The sequence below is a fragment of the Macaca nemestrina genome, chromosome 8 (assembly GCF_043159975.1).
Source record: "Macaca nemestrina isolate mMacNem1 chromosome 8, mMacNem.hap1, whole genome shotgun sequence".
In the NCBI taxonomy this organism is placed as follows: Eukaryota; Metazoa; Chordata; class Mammalia; order Primates; family Cercopithecidae; genus Macaca; species Macaca nemestrina.
Window position 1 is genome coordinate 111,450,287 of NC_092132.1, and position 17,778 is coordinate 111,468,064.

General features: G+C 46.0%; 1 protein-coding gene across 4 annotated transcripts in view; it reads right to left on the bottom strand.

Moving 5' to 3' along the window:
* LOC139355853 (protein O-mannose kinase) overlaps nt 1–16,149 on the bottom strand; it is a 55,312-nt gene extending 39,163 nt beyond the window's left edge. For 2 of the 4 annotated variants that reach the window (XM_071068305.1, XM_071068303.1), the window contains exons 1-4: nt 16,076–16,149; nt 12,057–12,185; nt 7,143–7,237; nt 5,922–6,224 (exon numbers count right to left, since the gene is read on the bottom strand). In XM_071068305.1, coding sequence (XP_070924406.1) covers nt 5,922–6,224; nt 7,143–7,151 — 312 coding nt within the window. In that variant the 5' untranslated portion in view covers nt 7,152–7,237; nt 12,057–12,185; nt 16,076–16,149. The remainder of the gene's footprint in view (nt 1–5,921; nt 6,225–7,142; nt 7,238–12,056; nt 12,186–16,075) is intronic. The other 2 variants (XM_071068304.1, XM_071068302.1) reach the window with 2 other exon arrangements.
* Between the last annotated feature and the right edge of the window lie 1,629 nt (nt 16,150–17,778).

The following is a 17,778-nucleotide window of genomic DNA, read 5'->3' on the forward strand; positions in this document are numbered from 1 at the left end:
AATTGCTTACTCACCAGGCTTTTCACCAAAAGTAAAAGTTGCTGAGTTAACAGTGTAACATGTATTTGAGATTACTGAAGAAACAGTTCTACACGCAAGGCGTGTAAGGGAAGTAAAATGTACTTTTGGTAAAAGACTACGAGAAGGCATGGGAATGTGGATTTATTGCCTAAGTTTAGAAAGTTAAAGGACTGTTTTAAATGAGATAGGAAAAATCTAAAGGTTTGAACAAGTTGTGAAAAGGTTATAAAAACGTAATTGTAAGAGATTCTGTGTGTGAACATATTGGCTAAAGTTTAAGTCACATTATTCAGTTTTTCCATAAATTGGACATTGGAATACAAGCACAACAGAGTTTTCTTAAAACAGTTTTGTTCTAAGAAAAAAACAAAATTGTAAAGGGTTATAAAAGGTTTATAAAAATCTTACCTTATGGCAAGCCAGGTGTGGTGGCTCACGCCTGTAATACCAACACTTTGGGAGGCCGAGGCAGGCAGATCAAGAGGTCAAGAGTTCGAGACCAGCCTGGCCAACGTAGTGAAACCCCGTCTCTACTAAAAATACAAAAATTTGCCAGGTGTGTTGGCACATGCCTGTAGCCCCAGCTACTTGGGAGGCTGAGGTAGGAGAATCACTTGAACCCAGGAGGCAGAGGTTGCAGTGAGCCAAGACTGTGTCATTGCACTCCAGCCCGGGCAACAGAGATAGACTCCGTCTCGGAAAAAAAAAAAAAAAAAAAAAAAAAAAAAATCTTACCTTATGGTCAAACTAATTAAAACTAGACAGATTTATAAAATGTAACTAAAACTGGCTTTAACATTAAAAATACACTAATGGAAACATAAAATTTGGTTTTCTCTTTTAAAAAGGATTTTTATGTAATATTAAAAGATAATGAAAGGTTTTTATTTACCTTTTAAGTAAACTACAAAAGAAAAAACAGGGAGGGGAGAGAGAGGAGGCAATCAGCATCATGCTATCTTCATTGGGTCTTGTTTGGAAAGCTGAGTCTCCTCTATCAGAATAATGGCTTTTCGTTTGTAAAGTTTTTGAGTTACTTTGGCTAAATGAATGACTTATGGTAACCTAAGACTCCATTTTGTAATATCCAATGTTTTAAAAGTTTGGTATTTAACAAACCTTTCAAAATCAAGCTCTAAGTTAAAATTTTTTAAAAATTAGGTCCCCTAAAGGACAAAAGACATATTCAGCTTATTTAATTTATTAAAATCATGCAGGAAACACTGTCAAATAGAAAATGGTGTTTAATTTTCTTTGGGTTATATTAATATAAATTTGTGATATAAAGTTATATGCTGCAAAATCGTATAAAATTCCTATAATTCTGATATGCCTCAGTATATGTCATCAGTAATAATTATAATTGTTGTGTTGAATTATTGTGCGTCACAGAGTTAACAAATTTCCTTGTCAATTGTGTCTTGGTGGCTCCCCTAAAATGTTTTTCTCATCCACAGACAACTGCTGTTTTAATTTGGTCCTCTATAGAAGATGGTTTTATGATCAGCTGTTAAAACTCTGGTATGTGCTCTTGAATGCAAGTTTCTGATAACTTTGGAGATTATGACATTAGAATAAAGGAAAAAAACTTTTAGAACTCTCATGGAAAGCTGAAGTGTTCATAAATATCAAACAGAAGTTAAATGCATGGACTAAACTAATAAAAGTCTGAAGTAACCTTTTTGTTTAAAATGCTGCTGATTAACTTCTTTTAAGCTATTTACAGCTTGTAGCAACTAAGTACACTCCTGTGAATAAAATTTGGAGCATATTTGTTTCTACCTGATTTCTCCAGAATTTAAAAACTATTTGTGAGTATTCTTAATTTATGGCAATATAGCTATTTGCATAAATACAATAAGAATCTGTTTTCCTTTGTAACAGGACACAATTGAAAAAACTGGTTATTTTACCAAGGGTTTGACTGGAATGGCATGCTTTCCTTTACGGAATCAAACTTGACTTGTAAAGCCAGTAAAAGCCCTTGGGAAAACTGGCCTCATACTTTGTCTATGCAGTCCCTGTACAGGGTTCCTGACCCATGGTAAGTATAGAATGTCACTTTCTGACAGGCCCAGGAGCCCCAAGTTATCTAGGGACATCAAGACGAGAGGAACTTACCCAACTCGTAAGTATTTGAAAGTACAAACCTATGGCTAGACTCAGCTTTAAAAAGTCTTATCTGAGATTCCTTATGGAACAGAGTTCCATCAAAGCCAATTTAAAAAGCCAATGTAAAAAATAATTATTCTAGCCAGGTGCAGAGGCTCATGCCTGTAATCCTGGCACTTTGAGAGGCCAAGGCAGGCGGACAGCCTGAGCTCAGGAGTTCAAGACCAGCCTCGGCAACACGGTGAAACCCCATCTTTACTAAAATACAAAACAAATCAGCTGAGCATGGCGACGTGCGCCTGTAGTCCCAGCTACTCAGGAGGCTGAGGCAGGAGAATTGCTTGAACCCGGGAGGCAGAGGTTGCAGTGAGCTACAATCACACCACTGCAATCCAGCCTGGGTGACAGAGCAAGACTCCCTCTCTACCAAAAAAAAAAAAAAGGTATTCTTGCCACGTGCAATAGTTCATGCTTGTAATCCCAGCACTTTGGGAGACCAAGGCGGGCAGATCATGAGGTCAAGAGTTCAAGACCAGCCAGACCAACATGGTGAAACCCCATCTCTACTAAAAACACATAAATTAGCCAGGTGTGGTGGCACACGCCTGTAATCCCAGCTACTCAGGAGGCTGAGGCAGGAAAACTGCTTGAACCCGGGAGGCAGAGGTTGCAGTGAGCCGAGATCACACCATTGCACTCCAGCCTGGGCGACAGAGTAAGGCTCCATCTCAAAAAAAAAAAAATTATTCTTGATGCGCTTTATGAAGTCCCCAAACTAATGCTTTCAAATCTTTACTTTTAAAACTGGAAATTGCACTCCTTATCCTAAAACTTGTTACTTACCTTATAGTAGACTGTCTGTTCAAATGCTCTACTAAAACTATAAAGATACTACTGCCTTTGTAATGAAAGTGTTGGAACCACAGCCCGGCCTGCATGAATATACTCAGACAGCTGCAAAGCAGTTCTACTCCTCTCACCTTACGGTCAACTCCGACCCCAACTATGCCTCCTGTCAGCATGAAGAAGCCAGAGCGATCGATGGCCTCTTCCCATCTTCACAGCGCACACCTTAAGAGTAAGATGCTATGAAACCCCAAAGGGAGGGATTGAAACCGCCTTTGTAAAATTATAACTGAGGGCCGGGCCCAGTGGCTCAAGCCTGTAACCCCAGCATTTCAGGAGGCCGAGGAGGGCAGATCACCTAAAGTCAAGAGTTTAACACCAGCCTGACCAACATGATGAAACTCCATCTTTACTAAAAATACAGGCATGGTGGCGGGCGCCTGTAATCCCAGCTACTCAGGAGGCTGAGGCACAAGAATCTCTTGAACCTGGGAGGTGGAGGTTGCAGTCAGTCAAGATCGTGCCACTGCACTCCAGCCTGGGTGACAGAGCAAGACTCAGTTAAAAAAAAAAATGCAAAAATAAACTACTGGGATTATAACAAACCAAAAACCTTCCCAGCAAAGGAAACAAATAGAGTTAAGAGACAAACTACAGAATGGGAGAAAATATTTGTAAGCTATTCATCTGACAAGGGATCAATATCCAAGGAACTCAAACATCTCAACAAAAAAATAACAGTATGATCAAAAAATGGCAGATGATTTAAACAGACATTCTCAAAACAAGACATACAAATGGCCAATAAATTGCTGAAAAAATGATCAATGTTACTAATCATCAGGAAAATGCAAACCAAAATCACAATGAGATACCATCTCACCCCAGTTAGGATGGCCATTATCAGAAAGACAAAAAATAACAAATGCTGGTGAGGATGCAGGGAAACGGAAACTCTTATACACTGCTGGTAGGAATGTAAATTAGGACAGCCATATGAAAAACAGCATGGAGGTTCCTCAAAAAATTATAAACAGAACTACCATATGATCCAGCAATTTCACTACTGGGTACATGCCCAAAGGAAAGGAAATCAATATATCAAAGAGATATGTGCAGCCAGGCGAAGTGGCTCACGCCTATAATCCCAGCAATTTGGGAGGCCAAGGTGGGCGGATCACAAGGTCAGGAGTTCAAGACCAACCTGGCCAACATGGAGAAACCCTGTTTCTACTAAAAATACAAAATTAGCCAGGCATGGTGGCACATGCCTATAACTCCAGCTACTCAGGAGGCTGAGGCAGGAGATCTGCTTGAACCCAGAAGTAGAGGTTGCAGTGAGTCCAGATTGCGTCATTGCACTCCAGCCTGGGCAACAAGCATATGCAGAAGTTTTAAAAAGCTTACTCAAAGAAGTAAAAAGCAGAACAGGTTTCTAGAGGCTGGGAAAGGTAGAGCAAAGGTAAGGATAGGGAGAGATTTGTTAAAGGATACAAAATTACAGCTAGATAGGAGAAGCAAGTTATAGTGTTTCATAGCACCATAGAATGACTATAATTAACAATACACTTTCAAATAGCCAGAAAAGAAGATATTGAATGTTCCCAACCAAAAGAAGTGATACATGTTTGAGATGGCAGATATGCCCTGATCCAATCACTACACATTGTAAGTAGGTATGGAAACATCATTATGTACCCCACGAATATGGATAATTATTATGTGCCAATTAAAAATAAATTGTTACAAATCAGTGTAATACCATCATAGAGTTTGAAAAACAGGAAAAGAAATTGTCCATAATCCCCCTTTCACCCTAGCACAATTTCTATCATTTTCAATTTTTCTTTTTTTCCTTTGGAGACAGGGTCTTGCTCTGTCACCCAGGCTGGAATGCAGTGGCAAGATCATGGCTCACTGTAGCCTCAAACTCCTCGGGGTCAAGAGATTCTCCCACTTCAGCTTCCCAAGTAGCACACGGCACTGTGCCAGGCTAATTTTTTTATTTTTGTAGAAACAAGGTTTTGCTATGTTGCCCAGGCTGGTCTGGAACTCCTGTGCTCAAGTGATCCGCCCACCTCCGCCTCCCAAAGTGCGGGGATTACATGTATGAGCCACCGCGCCTGGCCATTTTTTTATTTATCTACATATATACGTAATTTCACAGTTGAAAAGTCAATTACACAATTTTGTATATTTTTTTCTTCACTTATCATCATAAGGTTTTCTTCTTGTTGCCTCTTGGGGTTCCTAACTACACAACAGCTGCAGAATATTCTGTCAAGTGGATGGACCATCATTTAATGAACTATTCTACAAGTATTGTTTCTAGTTTTCTATGCATTTGCCTTTTTTCCTGCCTTGGATTATAAAGTCCAATTGGGAGGCCGAGGCAGGCAGATCACTTAAGGTCAGGAGTACAAGACCAGCCTGGCCAACATGATGAAACCCCATCTCTACTAAAAATAAAAAAATTAGCCAGGCATGGTGGCATACGCCCATAGTCCCAGCTACTCGGGAGGCTGAGTCACGAGAATCGCTTGAACCCAGGAGGTGGAGGTTGCAGTGAGCTGAGATGGCGCCACGGCACTCCAGCCTGGGTGACAGAGTGAGACTCTCAAAAATAAAAAAAATAATAATAATAAAGTGCCAGATATAAGATTATTGAGCTTAACAATAAAAACGTAGAGCCAGCAGGGTTCCTAACACTGGATGCTACACTGCTTCCCGAAGGGCTGAAACCTATGCCTACTGTACACTATTCACAGTTGCCAAAGTACAGAATCAACCAAAGCAAATGCAGTGCACATACACAATGGAATACACTTTAGCAGTAACAAAGGATGAAATTCCGCAATTCGTGCCAGCATGGATGGAGCTGGAGGACACTGTGTTAAGCAAAATAACATGATGACAGCAATCAGAAATGAACCCGGACTCACTCTCTTCACGGCTCCTTCCCCGACACGCTTTAGCTGTCTCACTTCTGTTCTCAGCTCCTCACAGGACAGCCAAGGTGAGCAGTTTTTCATCTGTCCTATCCTGAAGTGACCATAGGGACAGTGTCTGGGGTCCACAATGGATTGTCGAGGAGCAATGAAGAAGTGGTCGAGGCAGAGGTAGAGCAGAGTATTCATCAGGGCCATGATCAGCAGCAGCCCAACGGCTGGTGGCACCTCTCGGGAGGCGAGGCCTCTCCTCTTGTTCTGGGGCTGCTTTTCCATGTTGACGGCCTCTGCAATTTCCTAAAATACACAATGAAACAAGAAGTCATGACAGTCAGCTTTCATTTCCAAGAATGCGTCCAGATTCCTCTTCTACTCAAGGGTCCTGTAAGTTACAGCGTTACCGTGGGGATTAAAGCAGGTATCGAACACCAGGCTTATCCCAAATGCCCAATGTTAGCTGTTCCCATAATCATTACTTTTTATTACAAACTAAAATACGGGTTCCTCTAGATTAGGTTAGGTGGGAGGTGTTTGTGTCTAACTCTGTACGACTCACAGTAGCATGCATTGAATAGATGCTCATGAATATTCAGTAAAATGAAAGCAAAATGTATTAGTCAACTGGTGGGATGGGGACAGAGGGTACCAAAGGACAGCAGAAGGAGGCTGCTTAGGGTAGCAAGTGGAGGCTGGGAGGCTGAGGGCCTCTCTCGAACCCAGCTAAGCAGCTGTCCTGTTCCCTGGGAGGTACTCAGAATCCCCTGAACAGTTTTAAGAAATAAAAGCTACTCTTCAGCAGTTATGAAAGGTAGATTTGGGGTGAAAGAGACTGAGGCTGGGGAGACCAGTTAAGAAGCCCTGGTTATGACTACGGACAGGAGCTGACAAGTACACGAGCTAGAATAACAGTGATGAGATTGGAGAGATGACCACTCAGAAGTCACACCAGTGATGAGGAACCACTGATAACATGTGGGCTCTACAGCTGGAGCTGTGCAAGGCCATGGTGGAGGGGCCTGGGTGCAGAGAGGCCTGAAGTAGGACTATGGGTGGCAGAGGTGATTTACAGAAGCAGAATGGAGCAGAATGGAAGCATATGGAGAGTTTAACAGTGGATGTGGCCATGCCATTGGGAGCCAGCTGAACAGCACTGGAATGCTGAAACACTGAGACAGAACTGAGTCAGAGACAGCTGCGACATGCAGGGTTACCTACCAAGCGCATCTCCTTCTCCAGCTCAGGTCTCCATCCAGGTACCTGGTCAGTCCATACTCTAGTTGGCGCCCAGGGACTGGTCTGGAAACACCCTGCTGCAAAGTACAAAACAGGAAGTATGTAAACAGAAACTGCAGCTATGTACCCAGACAAATCGCCATAGTCCAAACGGTCCAACTTTCCCAGGGCCCTCCTCCTGCTTCAAGTCCGGGTTTCCTCAAGTTCTCAAGTCCCAGGACAGAGCAGCGCCATGGGGAAGCCCATCAGAGTCTCTCTGTACCAGTCTGCTCTCTTCGCCTCCATCACTGACTTGCGGTTGCTCATTCCCGTAACACGTCCTGAGCAGCTTCTATGTGCTCAGCCCTGCAGTGGGTGCTGGAGACACACACACAGTGAATTACACCAGCAAGGTTCCTATCCTGCTGGAGCTTAGGGGAAAGTCTAGTGGGGAAGACAGACAATAAACAAGTAAACAAATAGGTCTATCATCATCCTGTGATGGGGGTTCAAGGATAGAGAGTAACTGTGTAGGAACTCCCTGGAGGAAGCATCCCAGGAGACCTCTCTGAGGAGGTGACCTTCACACTGCGACCAGAGGCCTGAGAGGAGCCAGCCATGAAAAATCCAGGATACTACCTCCTCCTTGAGAAAACAAAATCCACTCCCATTTCCAGAGCTGGGACAAGACACCAATGAAACCATTAACAGAAAACAGCATTTCTCCTAAGAACACACTAAGAACACACTGCAGCCATAAAGTGTCAAAAACCCCCTTTGGATGAAGACTCCTTTTTTACTATTTAGAAATTATGTTCTCTACAATCACAGACTACCAGAAATTTTGCAGTTTGAAGTACTTATCAATTGGAATAAAACATCCCACTCTTTCCTGGAGGATCAAAGTCACCCTGACACAGAGAAGCAACCTCAGTTTCCGAACAGGGCAGAGCTTCAGATAAGGAGTTTCTGGAGATAATCCTGTACATCTATGTTAATCTGGTAGTTTCTAAGGAAAGGGGACCACTTTGCAGTCCAGACTAGATCTTGGCCCCTTTACACTCAGTTCTACATGGCTCTGAGCCCATCAAAATACCACTTCATTTAAATTTGCCTAAACTTCACTCATCTCCAAAATTCTACGATTTTCTTCCTTTTTTTTTTTCTTTTAGAGATAGGGTCTGACTATGTCACTCAGGCTGGAATGCAGTGGTGCAATCATAGCTCAATGCAGCCTCAAACTCAAGCAATCCTCTCACCTCTGCCTCCTGAGTAGCTGGGACTACAGGTGTGCATCACCACATCCAGCTAATTTTTATATTTTTTTTTTTTTGTAGAGACTGGGTCTCATGATGTTGCCCAGGCTGGCCTTGAACTCCTGGCCTCAAGCAATCCTCCTGCATCAGTCTCCCAAACTGCTGGGATTACAGACATGAACCACTGCACCTGGCCTTTTAAATTTATTTTTATCCCCTCCACGGCTCTACTCACCCCCTGCATCAGTATTCCCTGGAACCTCAACACATTCCAGTACCCCACAGACGCAAGCACACAAGCTCACACTGTTCTGGCGCTCCTGAGCGTACTCCAGACCTCACACTGCTGACTCTCCAAGCAACGGCACACGTTTCAGTGCCTCTATGGCTCTAAACCCACAGTAGCTGCCTCTAGGACACCATAAATCATCTGGCTGCCCTTTCCTAGAGTATCCTCATGCTCAGGGACACAAGTACACCTCACACCACCTTGACCCTCAGTGCACTGGGCCTCTGACGGTACCAAGACCCTTCCTATACCACCACCCCCTGCCCCACAGAGATTCACAATCCTCATCCCCGCCAGCACAGGCCGAGGTCTCCCACCATCCTCCCTCCATCAGATCCCTCCATGAGGTCCCTCCAGCTCTGCTCCATTAGCATGCACTGGGCTCCAACTACCCAGACATGCACATGCACACACCCACCACAGACGACCCCCACAAGTGCACACACAGCACTAGAATCCTTCAACCACCTCCCCTCCATAAGCACCCCATTCTCTCCTACCCTGCAGGCCCCCACAGACACACACACAACGCTAACATCACACACACCCTCATCACCACACTGGCTTCAGAAGCCTATTAGCACACATCCTGGTACCTCTACCACCCTATCCCCCAAAAGCCCACACTGGACCTCTCTCCAGCCATAACCCCTATTAGCTTGCTTTGGAACTTCCTCAACACCCTATCCCTGTGACACACCTGTGGGTCCCTCACCTGCTCTGCTGCCCACTTCCCTAAGCACACACTGGGCCATGAGCCTCCCCTGCCATAAGGCTCATCACCACATGCTCCAAGTCCTGCTCAGCCCAGGCCCCCAATGGCAAAGCTCCAGTCTCTCCCCACTCCACCACCCATTCCCACATCCTCTGTACCTCTGACCCCCTATTAGCACTCATGCCACTTCCATCCCGAGCTCTCTGCACCGGGCCAGGTCAGAGAGGCCCCGAAGGACTCCTGCCCCATGCCCTCTCAGATGATTCTCTGTCCCTCTGATGGAGATATGCAAGTCCTGCCAGTGTGCAGCCTTGGTTATCGCAGTGAGTCAAAAAACATGACAGATGTGTCCCAAGTGGCCTTAGGCTAGCTGGAAGCTCACACTCTCCTTCTCCAAACATGTACCACCTCTTCCCCAACCTTCACTCTCAGCTGATCATCTAACGAGATCATCCTATTTTACCAGAAAAACAGAAGCAATCAGAGAGCATTTCCACCAGTTCCCAAGCCCCACCCCAGGTTCCTGCACTCTCCTATTACTACAAACTGTCTGTTACCATGAAACTGGCCCTGAGCCCAGCTCAGGCAAACCCCACCCCCAGCTCTGTCCTCTCATTCTCTCCAACTCACTGCCACTTCACCCAAACTGACCATATCACAGTCAGCACAGGTGACCTCCACATAACTAAACACAACAGTCAAAGCACAGCCCCAGCCTTCCTTGACCTATCAATAACATTACCGTGATTGATAACTCCCTCCTTAAACGCCTTTTATAATTGGTTTCCAGGAAACTACACTGGCAGCTCCTCATCTCTGAGTCCACTTAGTGGGGTCGCCCAGAGCTCAGAGCTCAGGCCTCTGCCACACTCCCTGGGAGAGCTCACCCAGACTCAGGACTTTTCATCACTGCCTGCTGATGACTTCCAAAGGTAAAACTCCATTCCCAGCCTCTCCTCAGAACTCAAGGCTTGCTTCCTTGACATCTCCATGTGGATGTCTGATGAACAACTCAAAAGATTCAAAAAACAACTCAATTTAAAAAATGGGCAAAGGGTCAGGCATTGGTGGCTCACACTTGTAATCCCAGCACTTTGGGGAGGCCGAGGCGGGAGGATCACTTGATCCTAGGAGTTCCAGACCAGCCAGGGCAACATAGTAAGACCTGCTGTCTACAAAATCTAAATTTAAAAATTAGCCAGGCATGTTGGCATGCGCCTGTAGGCCCAACTACTCAGGAGGCTGAGGTGGGAGGATCATTTGAGTCCAGGAGACCAAGGCTGCAGTGAGCTGTGATCGTGCCACAGCACTCCAGCCTGGGTGACAGTGAGACCTTGTCTCAAAAAAATAAATAAATAAAATTTTTAAAATGGGCAAAGGACTTGAATAGACATTTCTCCAAAGAAGATACACTGATGGCCAACAGGCACATGAAAGATGCTCAGCTTCACCAATCATCAAGGTAAACGCAGATCAGAAGTGTGACAAGATGGCATTTTACACCCATGAGGATGGCTATAATACAAAAATCAGTAAAAACACAAGTGTATGGGGATGGGGAAAAACTGGAATCCTCAAAAATCACTGGTGAGAAAGTAAAATGCAGCCACTGTGGAAAGCAGTCTGGCCGCTCCTCAAAAGGTTAAGCACAGTCACCACATGACCCAGCAACTCCACTGCCCGGTGTGTACCCAGGAAAACATGCACACTCACACACACACTTATACATGAATGTTCACGGAAGCATTATCCACAACAGCCAAACAGTGGGAACAAGCCAAGTGTCCACTGGCAGATGAATGGATACACAAAATGTGGTACATTCATAAATGGAGTATTATTCAGCCATAAAAAATAAAGCACTAATTCATGCTGCAACATGGGTGAACTTTGGAAACATCATGCTCAGTGAAATAAGCCTGACAAAAAGGCCACATACCATATGATTCCATTTACATGAAATGTCCAGAAACAGCAAATTCAGACACAGAACGTAGATTTGTGGCTCCCAGAGGCTGGGGGGGCGGGGGGTGGAATAGCTGCTGATGGGGATCGGGTCTCTTTTTAGCTAAAATGCTCTCGAATTAGACAGTGATGATGGTTGTACAAGCTTGTGAATATACTAAATATCACTGAATTGTACACTTTAAAATGTCAAATGTTATGGCTTGTGAATTATATTTTCGTTGAAGTCTTCCCTTAACATTTAAAAAGATAAAAGCATTCCCAGCTCTCAGGCTATGCAAAAACAAGCAGAAGCTGTGGTTGGCCAAGCCCTGCCTTAGGTGAAGGCATTCCTCCAGGTCTGCCAAAGGCCCAGGTAACCTCACCCATACCTGGGACACTAGCAGCCATCTGAACTCTGATGCTTTCTAAGTCTGCACTGCAGACTAGATCTCTCCTACGCTTCGCTCACTGGCCTATCAAGGTATGGGATGTCCACTGCAGAACTCCCCCGTCCCTACATGACCCTCCCCCAGGGTTCCCTCTGTGATGGGCTCATGACCCAACCACCCGCTCAAGTTACAGACCAGGCGTGTGTGACTTGATTCCTCCCTCCCCTAACCTCCAAACCAACCAATTACCACATGCATTCAATGCTCCCACCAAAACCTCTCTCACAGCTGCTAGCATCTCTCCTTCCTTGTTGCCCTTACCCTCCACTCCCCTCCGTGAGCCAGCAGCACCTCTCACCTGGGTTTCCGCAAGAGATTCCCAAGCAGACACCCAGTTTTTCCTCTCTTGCAGCCCATTCTCACGATTACACAGCAAACAGTATCGTTTTTCTGTTTCACACACAGAGAAAAATAAAAAAAAATCATAAGCATTCATCCAGCTTTGTCAAGTTACATTGCATCATTTTTTCAGATCTTTTTTTAAAGAAATTAAATATTAAAAATAGAGTCGAAGCCCCTCTGGACTCCTCCCCATCCAATTCTACCCCCTCCCAAGAAGTGATCTCTATCTTCAAGTCGGTGGACATCAGAGATTCTCAAACTGTGGTCGCCAGACCTGTGGCATCATCGTCCAGGAACCTGGGAGAAATGCAAATTCTTGGGTCCACACTCCAAACCTACTAAATCGAAATGAAAATCTGTGTTTTAATAAATCCTTTAGGTGATTTGGATGCATGCTAAAGTCTGAAAACCACTGGTGTATATAATTCCTATACATGCTATCTATGTATCTATCTATCTGTCTGTCTATCTAATCGATCATATCTATTTACCTACCTACTTACCTATCTACTTAAGACATGGAGTCTCACTATGTAGCCCAGGCTAGACTCAAGTGATCCTCCTGCCTCCACCTCCCAAGCAGCTGGGACTGACTACAGGGATGGGCTACCAAACTCCGCTTCCCATACATGCTTTTTATTTTCACAAGTATGTGCCCATAAATCATACATATGTTTTCAAGCTTTATACAAACAGTGATGGGCTGGTATTATCCTGTTGCAACTAGCTTTTTTAAAAGCTCAACATTACATTTCTGAGATTCATCCAGGCAGAGGTACAAAACTCCAGTTCACTATTTTCAACTGGTTTGACTTTTCCACAATTAGTGAGACAAGCTGTGTACACATCTCCCCAGGCATACATGAAAGTTTCTCTGATACATGCAGGGAGCTTTTTTTTTTTTTTTTTTTTGAGACGGAGCCTCACTGTATCGCCAGGCTGGAGTGCTATGGCATTATCTCGGCTCACTGCAACCTCCAACTCCCTTGTTAAAAAGATTCTCCTGCCTCAGCCTCCTGAGTAGCTGGGATTACAGGCACCTCACCACGCCCAGCTACTAAAAATAGAGACGGAGTTTCACTATGTTGGCCAGATGGTCTTAATCTCCTGACCTCGTGACCCGCCCACCTCAGCTTCCCAAAGTGCTGGGATTACAGGCATGAGCCACGGTGTCCGTGTGCGGCCCATGCAGGGAGAGCTTCCTAAGTACTGATGTGATCCCACTTGGCTTAACATTCAACAGCCCCTGACTCGGCCCACAGGATCAAGTCCAAACTCTTAGGTGGCCTCCTGAAATCTAGCCCCTATCTGCTTCCCTAAACCCTCCCTGCACCCCACTCTCTGGCGCCTGAGCTTTCCTCAGTCCTCAAAGGCTCCCTTTCTGGGATACCCAGGCCCCGGCCTCCTCTAAATTCTAAGCACCAAGAGGCCTGCCTGTCTGTCTTGTTCACCAGTGCACCCCCGTGCCTGGCACACAGTGGGTACTCAGCAAAGACACACGACTGCCTGGTCACTCTGCGCCTCTCCCTCTTCATGGCCTCAGCCATGAAGGCTGCTTTCCCTCTCCTGTGTTCACCCCACCGCATTCGTTCTTCCTCTCCTCACAGCTCCCATTCTCTGAGGCCCCTCATCTGCCACCTCCTTCTTCAATCCAAGTTTCCCAGCTCAAACCCTGTGGTAAATCCTTTCAACCCTCCAACCCTCCTTACCCCTAACCTCCCACCAATCCTTCCTTGCCACTAGGGGTGGATTCAGATTTTATGGGGCCTGAAGCTTATATAAGTTGGGACGACGAGTGGTAATTCTTTAAGAATACACAGTTATGAATGTAAAAGTGCTGAGCCCCTTGCCAGAGTTTTGGAAGGTATTTGAGCAAGTGAAGAGACTAGAAGCTTCATCATAAACCCAGATCTGCTTATCATTCACCAGCCCCATGTAACTTGCCCTGTCCACTTCTTCATTTCCACTCAAAGGCTGCCAACATCAGCTACAAAACTCTGTGGGACTCTACAAATGCATATTTTCTAATCTGTGTTGGACCCTCCGCATTACTAAGAAAACCTTTAATGCATTTCTTACTGAATACAAATTTTATATGCCCCATTAACCTTTTATGTATCCCTAAGTACTCACATTCACTTCTGAATCCTCTCTCAGCAAAAAGAAAAAACACCAAAACAAAATAAAAAAAAAAACTCAAAAATTCATTTGACTTTTATACAGTGTCAACTTCACACCAATTCTGTGAAGTGGATATAATTGTTGTTATTTCCATTTCACAGATAAGACAACTGAGTCAGAGGTGAAGTAATATGTCTAAGGTCACTATACACAGAGGAGCCAAGTTTTCTGGACTCAAGCCCATTTTTCCCCTAAATACCACAATGCTCAGGAGTTGAACTAAATCAAACCCAGTGTGGTCACCTAGGGACTGGTCTAGGGGACCCTGGGACTGCCTGTTTCTTAAAGAAGACTTCAGCCCACCTCAGCCCCGATTTGCTTTTTTGTTTCAGAGCATATTCTGGAGTAGGCCGCCCAGAGCATAGCATGAGGCTGTGTGGCTGAAGGAACTTTCGTGTCCAGAAATAAGCAAAAACCGCTGAAATTTACTGGTCCTGAAAACAGCCTGCACATTAAGGAATAAAGATGGTGGGGCAGGTTGGGCAGGAGAAATTCAGGCACGATTGATACACAAAGCATTTCTGACACTGATAGGCAGGCTTATTGATAGAGAAAAGCTTGGCTTAAAGAAAAAAGAAAAGGGACAAAACTAGTTTTTACCGACTTACAAGGTATTTTCTACAACTAGGGAAGACACAGAGTAGTGTCATCCAATGCAATTTACAGTAGAATTCCATTGTGCCAATAAAGCACAAGGTACATTAGAAGGATTATTTTAAATATTCTTAATGCTTATTTAGCCTTAGGGTCCTACAGTAAAGGCAAAGGGTGACAAAGACAAGATTATGCAACAAAAGAGCGAAATTTTGCTTTCTAAAAAAAGAGAAGAATATGATTACACTTAACACCTCCTGGCAACAATGATCTCGTGCAGAATAAACACCCAAAGGCAAAGAGCTGAGACAGAGTCCTAGGTCCTTTCTGGTTTTTTTGTTTTTCGTTTTTTGTTTCGGTTTGGTTTGGTTTTTGTTTTTTTTAAACAGAGACAGCCTCTGCCGGACCCAGTAGCTCACGCCTGTAATCCAAGCACTTTGGGAGGCCGAGGTGGGCGGATCACCTGAGGTCAGGCGTTCGAGACCAGCCTGACCAACATGGTGATACTCCGTCTATACTAAAAATACAAAAATTAGTTGGGCGTGGTGGCGGACGCCTTGTGATCCCAGGAGCCAAGACCGCGCCACTGCACTCCATTCTGGGCGACAGAGCGAGACTCCGTCTCAAATAATAATAATAATGATAATAAAGTAATAATAATAGAAACAGTCTCTCACTGTGTCCGCCAGGCTGGAGTGCAGTAGCGCGATTTCGGCTCACTGAAACCTCCGCCCCCGCCGGGTTCAAGCGATTCTCCCGCCTCAGCCTCCCGAGTAGTTGAGACTACAGGCGGCGCCACCGCGCCCGGCTAAATTTTTTTTTACAGAGACAGGAGTTCCGCCATGTTGCTCAGGCTGCTCTCGCCTGAGCTCACGCGATCCTCCCGCCTCCGCCTCCCAAAGCGCTGGGGTTACAGACTGGAGCCACCTCGCCTGGCCCTTCTCGGGTCCTTTAACTTCCCGCTACCGCGCAGGGCTGGACGCGGAGGCGGGGGCTGGGCGCGGTGGACCCGGCCGCCCAGGCCAAGCGCAGCCTCCCAGGGAGCCTCCGCACAGGCGGCCGGCGCTGCAGGCCGGGCCACGTACAGGCCCCTCGAGAAACCCAGCTATACGCCCCCTCACCCCTTCGCCCTCTCGCCCCTCGCCCCTCGCCCCAGCACCTACCTGCAGCCCAAGCTTCTGCGCCCCCTGCTATACCCCAGGACAGCACGCACTGGGCCTACTGCGCTTGCGCGTTCAGAAGCGCGTCCTGGGCGGGCGGGCGTGACGCTGCTGCCCCCTGGCGTCCTCCTCAGGCCGCGCACTGAAGCCAGAGCTAACGCTTCGGCGGTACCAGCGCGCACCTACCCAGTCTCCCTCTCTGGCTTCTGCTTCCCGAACTTAAGAGAACGATTTTGCATTGACCCACTATTGCTTCAGCCTGGAGCCAGGCCCATGCAGAGCAGCTGTCAGATCTAGACGCACTGCCAGGCCTTCCAAAGCGTATTTCTCAGATCCGCGGCATCTGCAGGGACTTTGCTGGAAAGGCTGATTCCCCACTCCGGCCCAGACCCACCACTCGCGGACCCAGATGCCTGAAGTTGGACAATCACTCTGTAAAAGAAACTGTGGGGCTTAGCCCAGACACAGTAAAGCTGAGCTGCACACATCAAGTGCAGCAGACAAGACCTTGGCAAGCCTCCGCGGAGGGGCACGACTGGGCAAAGGCGGGGAAGTCCGTCGGGGCCGGCCGGGAGCCCTGCCGGGAGCCCAACACGCACTCGGGCACTTGCCCCGGGGAACCGAGAGGGAGGCTTGCAGCGTCGAAGTCAGGCTGGGGTCATGAAAAGTCTGGGTTGTGTACACTGGAAGCGTTAGCTGCTTCTACACTGACACACTGAGAAAGTCCAGAATTAAGAAACTAACATGGTGTGGGTTAAAAAAAAAACTGAGTCTGTACTAGCGATCCAAACAGTATTAAAATAACTACCAGAGGCCGGGCGCGGTGGCTCAAGCCTGTAATCCCAGCACTTTGGGAGGCCGAGACGGGTGGATCACGAGGTCAGGAGATCGAGACCATCCTGGTGAACATGGTGAAACCCCGTCTCTACTAAAAGATACAAAAAACTAGCCGGGCGAGGTGGCGGCGCCTGTAGTCCCAGCTACTCGGGAGGCTGAGGCAGGAGAATGGCGTAAACCCGGGAGGCGGAGCTTGCAGTGAGCTGAGATCTGGCCACTGCACTCCAGCCTGGGCGACAGAGCCAGACTCAGTCTCAAAAAAAAAAAAAAAACAAAAAAACAAAAAAATAACTACCAGAAACGTTTGCCTGTCACATGGACAAATAGCAAAAGAATGGTAACACCTCCTGTCGTTACAATAGAGTCTGAAAGTTTCCTCACACATACAAGTGAGTGTAAATTGGAATTCCTCCTACGGGACCTAGCAAATCCATTTCTAGGAATTTATCCTTCAGAAATAATATGTCTGCGGCAGGGGACCGTGGCTCACGCCTGTAATCCCAGTACTTTGGGAGGCCGAGATGGGCACATCACGAGGTCAGGAGATCGAGACCATCCTGGCTAACACGGTGAAACCCCGTCTCTACTAAAAATACAAAAAAGTAGCCGGGCGTGGTGGCGGGCGTGAGAATGGTGTGAACCCGGGAGGCGGAGCTTGCAGTGAGCCGAGATAGCGCCACTGCATTCCAGCCTGGGCGACGACTCAGTCTCAAGAAAAACAAGAAAAAGAAAAAGAAATAATACATCTGCAAGATGTATACACAAGAGATCTTGCTGAAGCATTGCTGGTAAAAGATATTTATACTAGAGAAAAAAACCTGAATGTATAACAATAGGGTTTTCTGAAAGAAATTATATTACACATAGCC